Here is a 19,531-nt window from a genome sequence, read left to right as displayed (position 1 = left end):
CCATCAAACAGGCAAAGCGTCAGGACTAAGATCGAATTGTACTACACCGGCTCTGACGCTCGTCGGATGTGGCAGGGCTTGCAAACCACAACAGACTACAAAGGGAAGCACAGCCGAGAGCTGCCCAGTGACACGTACCTACCAGACGAGCTAAACTACTTCTATGCTCGCTTCGAGGCAAATAAAACTGAAACATGCATGAGAGCACCAGCTGTTCTGGAAGACTGTGTGATCACATTCTCCGCAGCTGATGTGAGTAAGACCTTTAAACAGTTCAACATTCACAAGGCCGCAGGGCCAGACGGATTAACAGGACGGGTACTCCGAGCAAGCGCTGACCAACTGGCAAGTGTCTTCACTGACATTTTTAACCTCTCCCTGTCCGAGTCTGTAATACTAACATGCTCCAAGTAGACCACCATAGTGCCTGTGCCCAAGAACACTAAAGTAACCTGCCTAAATGACTACCGACCCGTAGCACTCACATCTGTTGCCATGAAGTGCTTTGAATGGCTGGTCATGGCTCACGTCAACAACATTATCCCAGAAACCCTAGACCCACACCAATTTGCATACCACCTCAACAGATCTACAGATGATGCAATCTCCATTGCACTCCGCACTGCCCTTTCCCACCTGAACAAAAAGAAGAATGCTATTCATTGACTACAGCTCAGCGTTTAACACCATAGTGCCCTCAAACCTCATCAATAAGCTAAGGACACTGGGACTACAGGAAAAAGAGGACCGAGCACGCCCCCATTCTCATCGACGGGGTTTAGTGGAGCAGGTTGAGGCCTTCAAGTTCCTTGGTGTCCACATCACCAACAAATTAAGCATACCAAGACAGTCATGAAGAGGGCACGACAAAACCTATTCCCCCTCAGGAGACTGAACATTTTTGGCATGGGTCCTCAGATCCTCAAAAGGTTCTACAGCTGCACCATCGAGAGCATCCTGACTGGTTGCATCACTGCCTGGTATGACAACTGCTCGGCCTCCGACCGCAAGGCACGCAAGGGTAGTGCGAACGGCCCAGAACATCACTGGGGCCAAGCTTCCTGCCATCCAGGACCTCTATACTAGGCGGTGTCAGAGGAAGGCCTTAAAAATTGTCAAAGACTCCAGCCACCCTAGTCATAGACTGTTCTCTCTGCTACTGCACGGCAAGCGGTACCGGAGCACCAAGTCTAGGTCCAAGAGGCTTCTAAACAGCTTCTACCCCCAAGCCATAAGACTCCAAACACCTAATCAAATGGCTTTTATTTTACCTTTATTTAAGTAGGCAAGTCAGTTAAGAACAAATTCTTATTTACAATGACAGCCTAGGAACAGTGGGTTAACTGCCTTGTTCAGGGGCAGAATGACAGATTTTTACCTTGTCAGCTCAGGGATTTGATCTAGCAACCTTTCGGTTACTGCCACCCCTCTTTTACACCGCTTCTACTCTCTGTTATCATCTATGCATAGTCACTTTAATAACTCTACCAACATGTACATATTACCTCAACTAACCGGTGTCCCCGCACATTGACTCTGTACCAGTACCCCCTGTATATAGTCTAGCTATTGTTATTTTACTGCTTTTTAATTACTTGTTACTTTTATTTCTTATCTGTATTTTTTAAAACTGCATTGTTGGTTAGGGGCTCGTAAGTAAGCATTTCACTGTAAGGTCTACACCTGTTGTGTTCGGCGCATGTGACTAATACAATTTGATTTGATAGCTTTCAGACATACAGTACCAGTCAGAAGTTTGGACACGCCGACTCATTCAAGGGTTTTTCTTAATTGTAACTATTTTCTACATTGTAGAATAATAATGAAGACATCACAACTATAAAATAACACATATGGAATGTTGTAACCAAAAAAAGTATTAACCAAAAAAGTGTTAAACAAATCAAAATATATTTTATATTTGAGACTCTTCAAAGTAGCCACCTCTTTGCCTTGCTGACGGCAAGATGACTGATGACACACTTGGTATTCAATTCATGAAAACACAACACTGAAATCAATAGAACAAGGTGAAAATGTTTCGGCTTCTACATTGTGACATTTCATTGATGTCATGAAACTCCTTCATGTGTTTTCTGATGTCTAATCAGAGATCTTTTACCAGAGTATCTCTTCCCACATTGATTACAGCTATATGATTTCTCTCCTGTGTGTGTTTTCTGGTGTGCAGTCAGCTGGCTACATGAAACAAAACTCTTCCCACATTGATCACAGCTATAACATTTCTCTCCTGTGTGTATTCTCTGGTGTACAGTCAGCTGGCTAGATGAAACAAAACTCTTCCCACATTGATCACAGCTGTAAGGTTTCTCTCCCGTGTGAATTCTTTGGTGTGTTTTCAAACTGCTTGGAACATTAAAACTCTTCCCACATTGATCACAGCTATAAGGTTTCTCTCCCGTGTGAATTCTCTGGTGTCTTTTCAGGCTGCTTAGATCAGTAAATCTCTTCCCACATTGATCACAACTGTACGGTTTCTCTCCTGTATGGATTCTCTGATGTCTTTTGAGGTCTGCTGAAGAGGTGAATCTCTTCCCACAGTCAGAGCAGAGGTGAGGTTTCTTCCCTGTGCGTTTCCGCTGCTGTTTCTTGAGATGTTCTGATGTGGAAAGACTCTTCTCTGCCTCGTCAGCTTCATGATGTTGTTGAGGCTCCCCAGAGGATCCACGGTAGTCACGTCTCTCTCCTGTGTGAACAACAAAGACAAACAGAAGGTTAAAGGCTACAAAAGCAGAAATTCACTGTTTATTTTAGCTAAACGGTGATGCCCATGATGTTGTGTACAAACTTATTTGACAATTGTCTTAATAACACCAGTCAAGTGAGCAACAATAGCCATATTTAGTCTTATTTCTTTCACCTTAGTAGTAAAGGGGATGATTGTAGGCTCGAAATACATTTTTAAAGTTGCCTAAACTAAGCAGTGTGCCAGGCAACGTTTGGCCACCAATATAAGCCCCATTCTGTGTTTGCTAAAATTGACGCATGAGGGCGATGTGCACACAATTTGGGTGCAGAAACTCCTCCATGCTAACGAGGAAACCACTAGTTATGGATGTAGTATATCTGCTAACAAGGAAACCGCTACTTATGGATGTAGTATATCTGGTAATGAGGAAACCACTAGTTATGGATGTAGTATATCTGCTAATGAGGAAACCGCTAGTTATGGATGTAGTATATCTGCTAATGAGGAAACCGCTAGTTATGGATGAAGTATATCTGGTAATGAGGAAACCATTAGTTATGGATGTAGTATATCTGCTAATGAGGAAACCACTAGTTATGGATGTAGTACATCTGGTAATGAGGAAACCATTAGTTATGGATGTAGTATATCTGTTAATGAGGAAACCGCTAGTTATGGATGTAGTACATCTGGTAATGAGGAAACCACTAGTTATGGATGTAGTATATCTGCTAATGAGGAAACCACTAGTTATGAATGTAGTATATCTGGTAATGAGGAAACCACTAGTTATGGATGTAGTATATCTGGTAATGAGGAAACCACTAGTTACGGATGTAGTATATCTGGTAATGAGGAAACCACTAGTTATGGATGTAGTATATCTGGTAATGAGGAAACCACTAGTTATGGATGTAGTATATCTGGTAATGAGGAAACCACTAGTTATGGATGTAGTATATCTGCTAATGAGGAAACCGCTAGTTATGGATGTAGTATATCTGCTAATGAGGAAACCACTAGTTATGGATGTAGTATATCTGCTAATGAGGAAACCACTAGTTATGGATGTAGTATATCTGCTAATGAGGAAACCACTAGTTATGGATGTAGTATATCTGCATGGAGGAACAATGGTGAGCGAAGATTTTAGTTTTTCACAATGTATTCTGAATATTACAGCACATTATCAGCGCAAGATCAGGAGTGCTACTCAAGGAAACTCACATTAAGCTCTGTGTCTATTCACTAATTCACCACCATGGGGGAAAACTCAGGGGAAGACAGCAAAAATAGCCTCCATTTCCAGGTTGCTTATGAGTGCATTTCACACCACTATTGGATTAGAATCGTAAGGCTCGTTTGAATGTTCTGCTTATTATAATGTTTGCGTCAACCTCGCAATTCAACTGCTTTATACTTTAAAACACCAGTAAAATGCTCTTTGGCTAGCTTTTGCTATCAGTCTGTCAATGAGCATTACAATTCAAGCTAACAACTGCTGCATCCAAAATAGGTATTTTGCAACTATCACAACCAAATATTATTTTAGCGACAGTTCAAGCAATAATCAAAACAATTGTAAGCATTTTGAGAACCCCAAAAAGTGTTTTTATTTACAAGTAATAACCTAGTAAATCTAGGCTGTTGAATGGTCCCAGATGGTGAACAGTTTATTTAGTAATAACCTGGTAAATCTAGACTGTTGAATGGTCCCAGATGGTGAACAGTTTATTTAGTAATAACCTGGTAAATCTAGACTGTTGAATGGTCCCAGATGGTGAACAGTTTATTTAGTAATAACCTGGTAAATCTAGACTGTTGAACGGTCCCAGATGGTGAACAGATTATTTAGTAATAACCTGGTAAATCTAGACTGTTGAATGGTCCCAGATGGTGAACAGTTTATTTAGTAATAACCTGGTAAATCTAGACTGTTGAATGGTCCCAGATGGTGAACAGTTTATTTAGTAATAACCTGGTAAATCTAGACTGTTGAATGGTCCCAGATGGTGAACAGTTTATTTAGTAATAACCTGGTAAATCTAGACTGTTGAATGGTCCCAGATGGTGAACAGCAGTTTATTTAGTAATAACCTGGTAAATCTAGACTGTTGAATGGTCCCAGATGGTGAACAGCAGTTTATTTAGTAATAACCTGGTAAATCTAGACTGTTGAATGGTCCCAGATGGTGAACAGTTTATTTAGTAATAACCTGGTAAATCTAGACTGTTGAACGGTCCCAGATGGTGAACAGTTTATTTAGTAATAACCTGGTAAATCTAGGCTGTTGAACGGTCCCAGATGGTGAACAGTTTATTTAGTAATAACCTGGTAAATCTAGACTGTTGAATGGTCCCAGATGGTGAACATCAGTTGTTTTCCCCCACGGTGGTCATTCTACTTGTTTATGACGTGACTCTGAGTCATCAGGTTGCCATGGGCTACATGGGGTGTTTTGGTTTCAAGGGCAATGATCACAATTCAGTTATAACGTGGCTAATAGGCTAGCGTATTTATGTATGTAACAAGCTAAGAAACACAGAGCCTAACATTAGCTTGATAGCTAGCCAGCTGCTAGGAGGATGTCATGCCATTGGAGGAGGACCCTAACGTTAGCTAGCTAGCTGCTAGGAGGATGTCATGCCATTGGAGGAGTGGGAGAATGACTGACTTTTCCCCCTCATATTGTTTTTCAGTGGCTGTACACAGCTAGAGATGCAGGTGTCATTTGGTTAACTAGCAAGAACTTGAACGACTGTTATCCAGTTAGCATAACTCTTGCGTTCGCAAATTCACTCCGGCTAACTACTCCCGATTTCAGAGCACTCTCGTCTGAGTGTACCAGAGTGCAGAATAACTGATTAATTTACTAATGTGCAACACCCTGCTGAATATGACTGGTGTCAGTAACCGTAGGCAAAGAAAGTCTGATTGGCTATAGCGTACCGGTCTGTGTAGACTCTGGTCCTGGACGAGACAGGTGTTTTATCAGGTTGTATTTACTGCAGAGTCTAAGTTCGTCAACATGCATTTTAAAAGACAGGGATATGGTTGGATGATAAACTAAGTATTTATATGCAGAGACATGATTAATTCGAGAACCATCTAAGCTCGTAAGTGCAAGTGTATTTTCAACACTTTTTGAACCTATTAAAAATCATAAAATGTGTTTTCTTTGCATTTAAAACAAGATTCAGCTGTAAAAAAGACTTGCAATATCTTAAAATCTGTCTCCAATAGTGATAATGCTTGGTCAGCCATTTAAGCGATAGAGTACATACATGACAGTGTCATCAGCATATAAATGAATGACACTTTCTTATCTCATCACCGATATTGTTTATGTAGAGTGAACAGTAATGGACCAAGTATAGAACCCCTTTAACCAACTCCAATGGCTTCGACTGGATGCTGTCAACTCTAACAGCCTGACTTCATGAAACCAACGACAGCATACAATCCCAGTCCTATTAACGACACCTTACCCAAAAGTATCGCATGGTCCACAGTGTCAAAAGCTTTAGACAAATCTATGAACAAGGCGCCACAGTACTTTCTATTATCTTCTATTACGTACAGTGGCCGTAGTAGGAAGGAAGTGGCAACACGGTACCTTGACAGTAGTGTAACAATAACATAAAGTCCATCAAAAGTTTCATCCATGTTAGTAGCACCTGTAGAGCTATTTAAAGCTCTGGGGGGAGCAGTGAGTATAGTCTGAAGGGGAATCGACCAATTCAGAGTATCAACCCTCAATAAGCTGAGAGAGGCTGGACTGAGGGCTTGTAGGCCTGTTGTAAGGCAGGTCTTCACAAGACATCACAGGCAACATCGTCGCCTATGGGCACAAACCCACCGTCACTGGACCAGACAGGACTGGCAAAAAGTGTTCTTCACTGACAAGTTGTGGTTTTGTCTCACCAGGGGTGATGGTCGGATTAGCGTTTATCGTCGAAGGAATGAGCATTACACCGAGGTCTGTACTCTGGAGCGGGATTGATTTGGAGGTGGAGGGTCCGTCATGGTCTGGGGCGGTGTGTCACAGCATCATCGGACTGAGCTTGCTGTCATTGCAGGCAATCTCAACGCTGAGCGTTACAGGGAAGACATCCTCCTCCCTCATGTGGTACCCTTCCTGCAGGCTCATCCTGACATGACCCTCCAGCATGACAATGCCACCAGCCATAATGCTCGTTCTGTGCGTGATTTCCTGCAAGACAGGAATGTCAGTGTTCTGTCATGGCCAGCAAAGAGCCCGGATCTCAATCCCATTGAGCACGGCTGGGACCTGTTGGATCGGAGGGTGAGGGCTAGGGCCATTCCCCCCAGAAATGTCCGGGAACTTGCAGGTGCCTTGGTGGAAGAGTGGGGTAACATCTCACAGCAAGAACTGGCAAATCTGGTGCAGTCCATGAGGAGGAGATGCACTGCAGTACTTAATGCAGCTGGTGGCCACACCAGATACTGACTGTTACTTTTGATTTTGACCCCACCTTTGTTCAGGGACACATTATTCAATTTCTGTTAGTCACATGTCTGTGGAACTTGTTCAGTTTATGTCTCAGTTGTTGAATCTTATGTTCATACAAATATTTACACATTTTAAGTTTTCTGAAAATAAGCGCAGTTGACAGTGAGAGGACGTTTCTTTTTTTGCTGTGTTTAGTCTTTGTATCTTAACATCATTGTCTGTGGTTAATCTATATTTTATCTAAATGAAAATTATACACATTTAAAAGTACCTTTTATTGACATTGCCAACTATGTAAAAATAGCCTACATAAAGCCAACAAATAAAAACATTGCAACCTGCAGTTAGAAAATATCCTGATAAAAATAAATATCCTATAATTGGCTACACATGGCCTGTCTGCTAGGAACTGGAAACATTGTATTAACTTGGTCTGGCCCAAAGTTGGTGCTAGTTTACTTGCAACATTGTATTAAATATTCTGGGCCATCAGAGTTTCCTGCCCCAGTGAGCTCTGGACAGACACAGCTGAAGGCCAAGGGATAATTAGTAATCAGGTAGGCCTATTTTATGACGTTTCCAATGGATCCGTTTCCTGCCCCAGTGAGTTCTGGACAGACAGACACAGCTGAAGGCCAAGGGATAATTAGTAATCAGGTAGGCCTATTTTATGACGTTTCCAATGGATCCGTTTCCTGCCCCAGTGAGTTCTGGACAGACAGACACAGCTGAAGGCCAAGGGATAATTAGTTATCAGGTAGGCCTATTTTATGACGTTTCCAATGGATCCGTTTCCTGCCCCAGTGAGTTCTGGACAGACAGACACAGCTGAAGGCCAAGGGATAATTAGTTATCAGGTAGGCCTATTTTATGACGTTTCCATTGGATCAGAGGATTGTTAAATTTTTGTAACTCACACCGAGTGGTTATCTAAAGGGAGAGAGCAGGAAAGATGTTTCAATCTGCTACATTGAGGAACTATTGTCATTCTCAATGGATGTAAAAACACACTTTATTACCGTGCTGTTTGAGGTGAAAAAAATATATATTTGAGAAGCTCTGAGACAGGCGCGAGTCAGACAGGTGTCTCTTGCCCATTAAAAAAAAAATATATATAACATTGCATGTGAACTTCAAAGCTGTAACGATTTCACACTGGCTTTGGTAAAAGGCAAATACAAACACATACTAGTAGTCAAGCTATAATTTTGACCTTATGGATGGCCAATCCTTGTATTTATAGTGTAGTGAATTCAAGGGGTAGCCCTGAGCTGAACTCAAACCTGGGTCCAGCGACTGTCAAGCCAACACCTTAAAACTGTTACGCAAGATGTCTGAACTTCTTGACGAGGTCGCTACATTAGCTTTCTCTATGAATTTGAGAGTGGTTACATTTCTCCACCCCCCATCCCTCAGCTGTTTACCAAACCAAGTCTCTGGGCAGCCATTTTGTTTCTGTTTAAATCCTAGTTTGTCCCTTTAAAAAAGCCACATCAATCAACCAACCAATCTGCAGTTCAAACAATAACAAAGCAGTAATTCCACCACTGTTTTGGTAATAAGATGATGATGATGGGGTTGGAGAAATGTAACTAGTCTCAAATTCATAGACAGACCTACGGATGCAAGGACTGACCATCAATGATATCAACATTATAGTTTTAACCATGTTGAGGCTATACAGTGTTGATTTACATTGTTTCTAGACATTGGAGTAAAAAAAGCTTATTTGGGGTTCTGATGGGGTACAACAGTTGAACTAAGCTCATGAGGCCTGTGTTATATTCTTCAAGAATCAATGGCTGTACATAAATAGGATAGACCTACAGTGCATTATATTATATGGATAGACCTACAGTGCATTATATTATATGGATAGACCTACAGTGCATTATATTATATGGATAGACCTACAGTGCATTATATTATATGGATAGACCTACAGAGCATTATATTATATGGATAGACCTACAGAGCATTATATTATATGGATAGACCTACAGAGCATTATATTATATGGATAGACCTACAGAGCATTATATTATATGGATAGACCTACAGTGCATTATATTATATGGATAGACCTACAGAGCATTATATTATATGGATAGACCTACAGTGCATTATATTATATGGATAGACCTACAGTGCATTATATTATATGGATAGACCTACAGTGCATTATATTATATGGACCTACAGTGCATTATATTATATGGAATAGACCTACAGAGCATTATATTATATGGATAGACCTACAGTGCATTATATTATATGGATAGACCTACAGTGCATTATATTATATGGACCTACAGAGCATTCGTACATCAGCATTGCTGATGTACGAAGGGCTATATAAATAAATTTGATTTGATTTGATTATATTATATGGACCTACAGAGCATTATATTATATGGATAGACCTACAGAGCATTATATTATATGGATAGACCTACAGTGCATTATATTATATGGACCTACAGTGCATTTGGAAAGTATTCAGACCATTCACTTTTTCCACATTTTGTTACAGCCTTATTCTAAAATTGATTAAATCAAATGTTTCCTCATTAATCTACACACAATACACTATAATGATAACATGAAAACCTTTTTTTTTTTGCACATTTATTAAAATAAAAAACATGAATACCTTATTTACATAAGTATTCAGACTATGAGACTCTAAATTGAGATCAGGTGTATCCTGTTTCGTGACTCTCAGACCATGAGAAACAAGATTCTCTGGTCTGTTGAAACCTAGATTGAACTCTTTGGCCTGAATGCCAAGCATCACGTCTGGAGGAAACCTGGCACCATCCCTACGGCGGCAGGGACTGGAGGACTAGTCAGGATCCAGGGAAAGATGAACAGAGCAAAGTACAGAGAGATCCTTGATGAAAACCTGCTCCAGGCCACTCAGGACCTCAGACTGGGGGGGAAGGTTCACCTTCCAACAGGACAACGACTCTAAGCACACAGCCAAGACAACGCAGGAGTGGCTCCGGGACAAGACTCTGAATACTTTTTTCTATGCAGAGAACAATGGGAGACAGTCCCCAAAGTGTGCCAAGCTTGTAGTGTCATACCCAAGAAGCCTCAAGGCTGTAATCGCTGCAATAGGTGCTTCAACAAAGTACTGAGAAAAAGGTCTGAATACTTACTAAATGTGATTTCAGTAGTTTTTTTTTACAAAATTGCAAAAATGTCTAATACTCTGTTTTTGTTTTGTAATTGTGTGTAGATGATGGAAAAAATATATATTTAAACCGTTTAAGAATAAGGCTGTAACATAACAAAATGAGGGGAAAGTCAATGGGTCTGAATAATTTAAAAGTCCAAATAGGGATGAGGCCATGGCAGATTTCCCCTTTAACACCACACATCAGTTCAACAACTGCAGAGTTTGTGCCTCTGTTTTTAAGACAGTACTTACCAGTGTTAATCAGGGCACGGTTTCCCAAAACCATCTTACGGCTAAGTTCATCGTTGGATGAACCATTGGATGCCTTAATATGCGTTTGGGAAACTGGGCCCAGATATCCAGTTTCCTCCTCCTTTTTCAATGTGACAGTCATCTCCCCCTCCTCCTCCTCCTCCACTCCTGCATCATCCTCAGTCTCTTCCTCCTCTTCTTTTACTGTAACATCCTCCTCCTCTTTCCCTCTGAACGCATCTTGCTCTTCTTTCACTGAAACGTCTTTCTCTTCTTCTTTCACTGTAACAGCTTCACCCTCTACTTGTTTTTGTATTGTAACATCCTCCTCTTCCTCCTCCTCTTTGACGAGAGCTTCTTTAGCAGAAGGTGAGTAGCTTCGTGAACTCATGGTCGGGGATGTTAGTTAGCTAGGCTAATGATAACGTAATCAGCCCGCTAGCTGACTAATAACAATAACAACAACATCGTAAATATGAAATTAAATCGGATAACTAACTAGACGACAGGAGTGGGTTTAAAACGCAGTGGCTAATATACACTAAAGCGTCTATCTAAAGCTATTTTGTCTAGCAAGCTACCGAGGTGGCTGACTAACGGTTGCTGCTGTTGAAAGAAACGTTCCGTCCACTAGATTATACGTCACACTAACAGCGTTGCCTTAAATTCCCAGACCGCCATCTGCTGACTGGAGTGGGTAACGCAGTTGAGTAAAATGTAGATTTAATTTTCAGACAAAAAGTTAACGGTTGGAAGCATGAGTTTTTACCCGCCAATGTAACAACACAGTGTGGTTAAAGACTTAGTAACGTAGAAGCAGTCACAATATGTACAAAAAATTTACATGCTTAATGTTAATTTTGTCACACCAGACTCGATCAGGTCATGCAGTTTGAAATATCAAAACGAACTCTGAACCAACTATATTAATTGTGGGACTGGTCGAAAAACATGAAACATTCAAGGCAATTTAGAGAGCTTGCTGTTGCTAGCTCATTTGTCCTGGGATATAAACATGGAGTTGTTATTTTACCTGAAATTCACAAGGTCCTCTACTCAGACAATTAATCCACAGATAAAACGGTAAACCGAGTTTGTTTCTAGTAATCTCTCCTACTTCAGGCTTCTTCTTCTGAGTCAAATACTAAATGTTCAGTGAATGTGAGTATATTTGGGTGGTTTACGTAATTAACTTTGCTACTAACCTTCTAAAAGTTGACGTGCCAAAATCTTACCAAAACATTCATTATTCTACTAACTATGCTCACCAATGTAGCTGACCGATGTAGAGAGAGACAAGTGCCTTAGCAGAATGTTTTTTGTGATGGGGTAATACAGTTGAAACATTTGAGGCATTTATAAGTTACAGTTGAAGTCGGAAGTTTACATTCACTTAGGTTGGAGTCATTAAAACTCGTTTTTCAACCACTCCACAAATTTCTTGTTAACAAACTACAGTTTTGACAAGTCAGTTAGGACATCTACTTTGTGCTTGACACAAGTAATTTTTCCAACAATTCTTTACAGACAGATTATTTAACTTGTAATTCACTGTATCACAATTCCAATGGGTCAGAAGTTTACATACACTAAGTTCACTGTGCCTTTAATCAGCTTGGAAAATTCCTGAAAATGGGAAGAAAAATTCTGATGGGTTAATTGACATAATTTTTGTCAATTGGAGGTGTACCTGTGGATGTATTTCAAGGCCTACCTTCAAACTCAGTGGGAAAATGGGAAAATCAAAAGAAATCAGCCAACACCTCAGAAAGAAAAATTGTAGACCTCCACAAGTCTGGTTCATCCTTGGGAACAATTTCCAAATGCCTGAAGGTACCACGTTCATCTGTACAAACAATAGTACGGAAGTATAAACACCATGGGACCACGCAGTCGTCATACCGCTCAGGTAGGAAACACGTTTTGTTCTGTCTCCTAGAGATGAACGTACTTTTGTGCGAAAAGTGCAAATCAATCCCAGAACAACAGCAAAGGACCTTGTGAAGATGCTGGAGGAAACAGGTACAAAAGTATCTATATCCACAGTAAAACGAGTCTTATATCGACATAGCCTGAAAGGCCACTCAGCCAGGAAGAAGCCACTGCTCCAAAACCGCCATAAAAAAGCCAGACTACGGTTTGCAACTGCACATGGGGATACAGACTGTACTTTTTGGAGAAATGTCCTCTGGTCTGATGAAACAAAAATAGAACTGTTTGGCCATAATGACCATCGTTATGTTTGGAGGAAAAAGGGGGAGGCTTGCAAGCCGAAGAACACCATCCCAACCGTGAAGCACGGGGGTGGCAGCATCATGTTGTGGGGGTGCTTTGCTGCAGGAGGGACTGGTGCACTACACAAAATAGATGTCATCACGAGGAAGGAAAATTATGTGGATATAATGAAGCAACATCTCAAGACATCAGTCAGGAAGTTAAAGCTCGGTCGCAAATGGGTCTTCCAAATAGACAATGACCCCAAGCATACTTCCAAAGTTGTGGCAAAATGGCTTAAGACAACAAAGTCAAGGTATTGGAGTGGCAATCACAAAGCCATGACCTCAATCCTATTTACATTTTGTGGGCAGATCTGAAAAAACGTGTGCGAGCAAGGAGGCCTACAAACCTGACTCAGTTACACCAGCTCTGTCAGGAGGAATGGGCCAAAATTCACCCAACTTATTGTGAGAACCTTGTGGAAGGCTACCTGAAACGTTTGACCCAAGTTAAACAATTTAAAGGCAATGCTACCAAATACTAATTGAGTGTATGTAAACTTCTGATCCACTGGGAATGCGATGAAATAAATAAAAGCTAAAAATAAATAATTCTCTCTACCATTATTCTGACATTTCACATTCTTAAAATAAAGTGGTGATCCTAACTGACATCAGACAGGGAATTTTTACTCTGATTAAATGTCAGGAATTGTGAAAAACTGAGTTTAAATGTATTTGGCTAAGGTGTATGTAAACTTCCGACTTCAACTGTATATTCTTCAAGAATCAATGGCTATTAGGGCTGACCCCAATTAGTCAACTAGTCAATTGTTTGGTCAATAGGCTGTTGGTCGACACAATATTTTTATTTGTCAAACAGTCGCAAATATACAGTATTCAGACCCCTTGACTTTTTCCACATTTTGGTACGTTACAGCCATATTGTAAAATTGATTCAATTGTTTTTTCCCCCCTCATGTATCTACACACAATACATAATATTTGCAAATGTATATTTATATAAAAAAGGAAATATCATATTAACATAAGTATTCAGACCCTTTACTCAGTACTTTGTTGAAGCACCTTTGGCAGCGATTACAGCCTCGAGTCTTCTTGGGCATGAGACTACAAGCTTGGCACACCTGTATTTGGAGAGTTTCTCCCATTCTTCTCTGCAGATCTTCTCAAGCTCTGTCAGGTTGGATGGGGAGCGTCGTTGCACAGTTATTTTCAGGTCTTTCCAGAGATGTTCCATCAGGTTCACGTCCGGGCTCTGGCTGGGCCACTCAAGGACATGTGTTGTCTTGGCTGTGGGCTGTGTGGGTCATCAAGGGTCTCTCTGTACTTTGCTCCGTTCATCTTCCCCTCGATCCTGACTAGTCTCCCAGTCCCTGCCGCTGAAAAACATCCCCATAGCATGATGCTGCCACCACCATGCTTCACTGTAGGGATGGTGCCAGGTTTCCTCCAGACGTGACGCTTGGCATTCAGGCCAAAAAGTTCAATCAAAGTTTCATCAGACCAGAGAATATTGTTTCTCATGGTCTGAGAGTCTTTAGGTGCCTTTGGCAAACTCCAAGCGGGCTGCCATGTGCCTTTTACTGAGGAGTGGCTTCCGTCTAGCCTCTCCACTATAAAGGCCTGATTGGTGGAGTGCAGCATAGATGGTTGTCCTTCTGGAAGGGACTCCCATCTCCACAGAGGAACTCTGGAGTTCTGTCAGAGTGACCATCGGGTTCTTGGTCACCTCCCTGACCAAGGTCCTTCTCCCCCAATTGCTCAGTTTGGTCGGGCGGCCAGCTCTAGGAAGTGTCTTGGTGGTTCCAAATTCTTCTATTTAAGAATGATGGAGGCCACTGTGTTCTTCAAATTAATCGGTATTGCCTTTTTTTGGTCCTCCAATAATTGGTATCGGCGTTGAAAAATCATAATCGGTCGACCTCTATTACAAACTTCTTACGTTTTTAAGAATGATTGAGGGCACTGTGTTCTTGAGGACCATCAATGCTGCAGACAGTTTTTGGTACCCTTCCCCAGATCTGTGCCTCAACACAATCCTGTCTCAGAGCTCTATGGACAATTCCTTCCACCTCATGGCTTGGTTTTTGCTCTGAGATGCACTGTCAACTGTGGCACCTTATATAGACAGGTGTGTGCCTTTCCAAATCATGTCCAATCAATTGACTTTACCACAGGTGGACTCCAATTAACTTGTAGAAACATCTCAAGGATGATCAATGGAAACAAGATGCACCTGAGATCAATTTCGAGTCTCTTAGCAAAGGTCTGAATTCTTATGTAAAGAAGGTTTTTCTGTTTTTTTATTTTTAATACATTTACAAACATTTCTAAGAACATGTTTTCACTTTGTCATTATGGGGTATTGTGATGTCATTATGGGGTATTGTGTGTAGATTGATGAGGAAAAGTTTTTATTTAATCAATTTTAGAATAAGGCTGTAACGTAACAAAATGTGGAAAAAGTCAAGGGGTCTGAATACTTTCTGAATGCACTGTAGGTCTCTCCATTGGTGGGAGATGGACATTTAAGCTGATCAACACTCTCTTTATATTACTGACTTGTTGACTGATTGATCCATTCTACCTTCCATCCTGAAAGGAATGTTATAATATCTGTACATTATAGGAACACCTGTAATTACAAAAGTACAATGATTAATGTTTTGCGTTAGCTTTGAGATTAAGAATCAGTGGTAGACACCTTGTAAGTGCATGAAGAGGTCAACTGTACAAAAATCATATGACTGTTTGTTGAAACTATACCTTCAGTTCCTGTTGATACTATGTTCCTGTCTTACCTCTGCTTAACACATGATAGCAATAAGAGGAAGAAGGATTGGGAGACCAACTGCCAATAACACAAAAAGCTTAACTCCGCCTAGCAGAAACATCTTTGTATTAGCAACTATTATTTATGAGCTTATATGGTATTAAAGTTAAGGGACATCACCTTGGGCGGGATGAACCTCAGTAGTGAATTATAAAACGGAAAACACCATCTTGAGAACTGAGTGTGTTTCCTTCCATATTGCTGTAAGTGTAAACTCCGGGTTACAATCCTAATTAAACAAACTAACCTCTGATCAAAGAAGCTTCCTGTATGAACATAGGGTAGAATTCGCTAACAATCCCTCTTCAGCCTTCCTCTTAAAGGGAAAGTAATCCAAAAAAAAATAACTGAAAGTAATCAGATTACATTACTGAGTTTGGGGAATCCAAAAGTTACTTTACTGATGATACTTTTAGAGAGGTAACTGGTAACTAACAGATTACATTTAGAAAGTAACCTAGTCAACTCTGGACACAGTATATAGGTCTCTCCATGGGTGGGAGATGGACATTTAAGATGATCAACACTCTCTTTATATTACTGACTTGTTGACTGATTGATCCATTCATCCTTCCATCCCTCCTCAGCCTTCCTCTCCTCTGAGGACCCAGTGAGGGTGGAGCTCAGTCAGAAAGCTGTTGAGGGACTGGTTAGGAAGAACACTTCTACAGCCAAAGGTGAGAGGTCACACATGGTTTAGATTTAAAATATTTATGTCCCCTTGGGAATACAGATATGCATCTGTTGGTCACAGATACTCTGGCAATACTGAACATAATGCCCATCCCGGCGGATCTAAACCTAATTTGAGGAAATTGTGACTTTTGTGCATCCAGACCAAATGCAGCTTGGAGTGATCAGATGACAGAAGTCACATTTAGGTGCCAGGTGTAAGTGAGGCCGTAGATGCTTCATATCCATTACTTTAAGTGTTTTACATAATATGACTAAATGTGTTTCTGTGTTGCAGGGGCAGTCAAGAAAAGGAACAGCAAGGCCACATTACATGACATAATCAGAGCTGTGGGAGACCACCTCAAGTCCCTGGTAGAGCCGGGGGTGGTGTTTACCACTCCACCACGCCTTCAGCAGGCTGGAAAAGTGGGATTGATCTGTTTGATCCATTTGTTTGTTTCAGTTTTCAGTAGTTGAATCATTTGACGAATTGTTGATTTCAACATTTTTCATTTTCAACAAAAATGCACTGGATTGGTTAAAGTCGGCAACTGGGTTAATTTGTTGTAATATATTCAAATCAAATCAAGCTTTATTTGTACAGAACATTTCAGACATGGATGCAACACAATGGGCTTCACAGGAAAAAACGAATAAAAATGGATGAAAATAAAAACAGAAATATTTACTACACAACAATCATAAGGATAAAAAACAAAAGAATAACAATAAAACTGAAAGACTAATGAGCATTCTAAGGAAATTACATTGATTAAAATAGTAAGAATAGGATGTAATATCCAACCAAAAATATAAGCTTGTTTTACTACATTGATAGTAAACAACATAATTGTACCAATAAAACTCAGTTATGAATCATAATTATTTATGCAAGTGTTACAAAAATGCTAATATTATGAAATATCAAAACCAAATGTACAGCCCTTTGTTAATATGTATTGGCAATAATTCACTTAATGGTGAGGCATGGAATAATTAAAAATGTATCTTTTGTCAGGCTGAATGTTTGAAATATGAGGTGATTTGAGTCATGCTTCTTCAGTAGTGGAATAAAGACAATTAGCATTTGAATGTTGTCAAGAAATACTGGACTGATGTAGGATTGTTAATAAAATTGATTATAGACCAATTTATTATAATGTGTCCATGTGTTGCAAGGCTGCAAGTACATTGAAATTAAGTTGTTTTCAAGACATCTTTTCAACTTTCAACTACAACGACTTTTTGTCAGTCACTTTTTGTTAATCACATAAATAGTACTCTTCATTTCAATCCATAGCACGCTGAAATCAATAGATCAGGGCAAACATGTAGGGTTCCTTCATTATGACATCATTAAAATACTCCTATTACATTGTGACATTATTTCATTGATATAACGTATCTCTTGTCACATTGATCAGAGCTATGATAATTCTCTCCTGTGTGTGTTCTCTGGTATGATTTTAAAAGTCCTGATTAAACAAAACTCTTGCCACAGTCAGAGCAGTGGTAAAGTATATTTCCTGTGTGTTTTCTCTGGTGCAAAGTCAGCTTTCTAGATTCAGTAAAACTCTTCCCACATTGAACAACTCATTCATGAATGAATTGTCTGATGTTTAACCAGAGATCTTTTATCAGAGTATCTCTTGTCACATTGATCACAGCTATGAGGCTTTTCTCCTGTGTGTGTTCTCTGGTGTGATTTTAAAAGTCCTGACGAAACAAAACTCTTCCCACAGTCAGAGCAGCTATAAGGCTTTTCTCCTGTGTGTATTCTCTGGTGCACTATCAGGCTGCTTAAGTGCCTAAAACTCCTCCCACATAGATCACAGCTATAAGGTTTCTCTCCTGTGTGTGTTCTCTGGTGTGATTTTAAATGTCCTGACAAAACAAAACACTTCCCACAGTCAGAGCAGCTATAAGGTTTTTCTCTTCTATGGATTCTCTGATGTATTTTTAGGGTTGCTAAAGAGGTGCAACTCTTCCCACAATCAGAGCAGCAGTGAGGTTTCTCTCCAATGTGTTTTCTCTGGTGTACTTTTAGTGAATCTGATCTTGAGTAACTCTTCCCACAGTCAGAGCAGTGGTGAGACTTCTTCCTTGTGTGAATTCTCTGGTGTGCTTTCAGTGAATCTGATCTTGAGTAACTATTCCCACAGACAGAGCAGTGATGAGATTTCTTCCCTGTGGGTCTCCGCTGGTGTTTCTTGAGGTGTTCTGATCTGGAGAGACTCTTCTCTGCCTCATCAGCTTCATGATGTTGTTGAGGCTCCCCAGAGGATCCACGATTGTCATGTCTTTCTCCTGTGTGAACAACAAAATCAGACAGATGGTTAAAGGCCCACAACAGCAGAAATCGACTTTCTTTTAGCTAAAAGGTGATGCCCATGATGTTGTACAACAATTTACGTCCTTAATGAATGTTTAAATGCTTTTACAATCTTATTTGACAATTATCTTAAAAAGACAGTCAAGTGAGCAACAATATACATATTTTGTCTTATTGTTTTCACAATAGTATAGTGGATGATTCTTGACAATAAATAAATTATTGAAGTTGCTGAAACCCGAAGCAGTGTGCCAGATTACTTTTTGTCTATTGTTGTACAGCTACATTGCTGCTCTTTGTTCACAAAACATTAATCCTTGGGAAACATATTATTTAGAAAAGGAATACTTTCACCAAATTGTCTAAATGGCTTCTCTGAACATTATCTCACCAGGTTCCCCCATTAGGCAAACCATTAACAGTATTACATTGTCTATTGTTGTATATCTACAGTGCTGCTCTTTGTTCACGCCCATTTATCATCTTTCACACCCTCTAGAGCCTTAGACCCGCCCATCTCTTAAAGAATTCACATTGGAACATGAGAATGTGGCCACATGATAAAGCAGTGAGGCTTAAAAATATATATATTTCAACAATAAAATACTTTATTAACTTCAAGTAGTAAAAGGTAGTAGCCTACAATTAGGAAAAACCTAAAACACATGAAGGTCAAACCAATATCTAGACTGAGGACTATATCATCAGATCCTTTGAGTAACTCTGGTTCAGGTTATTAAATGAACAAATTCATCTAGCCTGAGAGCATATTTCTGTCCTGCCCTTTGGACCAGGACATGTAATGTCCATGGCCTTTTCATTGAAAAAGT

The 19,531-nt window shown here is 40.1% G+C and overlaps 1 protein-coding gene across 1 annotated transcript; it reads right to left on the bottom strand.

Moving 5' to 3' along the window:
• Positions 1 to 1,892: 1,892 nt before the first annotated feature.
• On the bottom strand, positions 1,893 to 19,218 carry LOC115178607 (zinc finger protein 135-like). The gene is made up of 4 exons (XM_029739861.1): positions 19,172 to 19,218; positions 17,975 to 18,618; positions 17,855 to 17,901; positions 1,893 to 2,636 (listed from the first exon to the last, which is right to left on the bottom strand). The coding sequence occupies exons 1-4, from the start codon at positions 19,216 to 19,218 to the stop codon at positions 2,073 to 2,075; spliced, it is 1,302 nt and encodes a 433-aa protein (XP_029595721.1). The 3' UTR covers positions 1,893 to 2,072.
• Positions 19,219 to 19,531: the final 313 nt, after the last annotated feature.

Source organism: Salmo trutta, chromosome 38 (genome assembly GCF_901001165.1).
Source record: "Salmo trutta chromosome 38, fSalTru1.1, whole genome shotgun sequence".
Taxonomy (NCBI): Eukaryota; Metazoa; Chordata; class Actinopteri; order Salmoniformes; family Salmonidae; genus Salmo; species Salmo trutta.
This window is presented reverse-complemented; position numbering and strand designations above follow the sequence as displayed.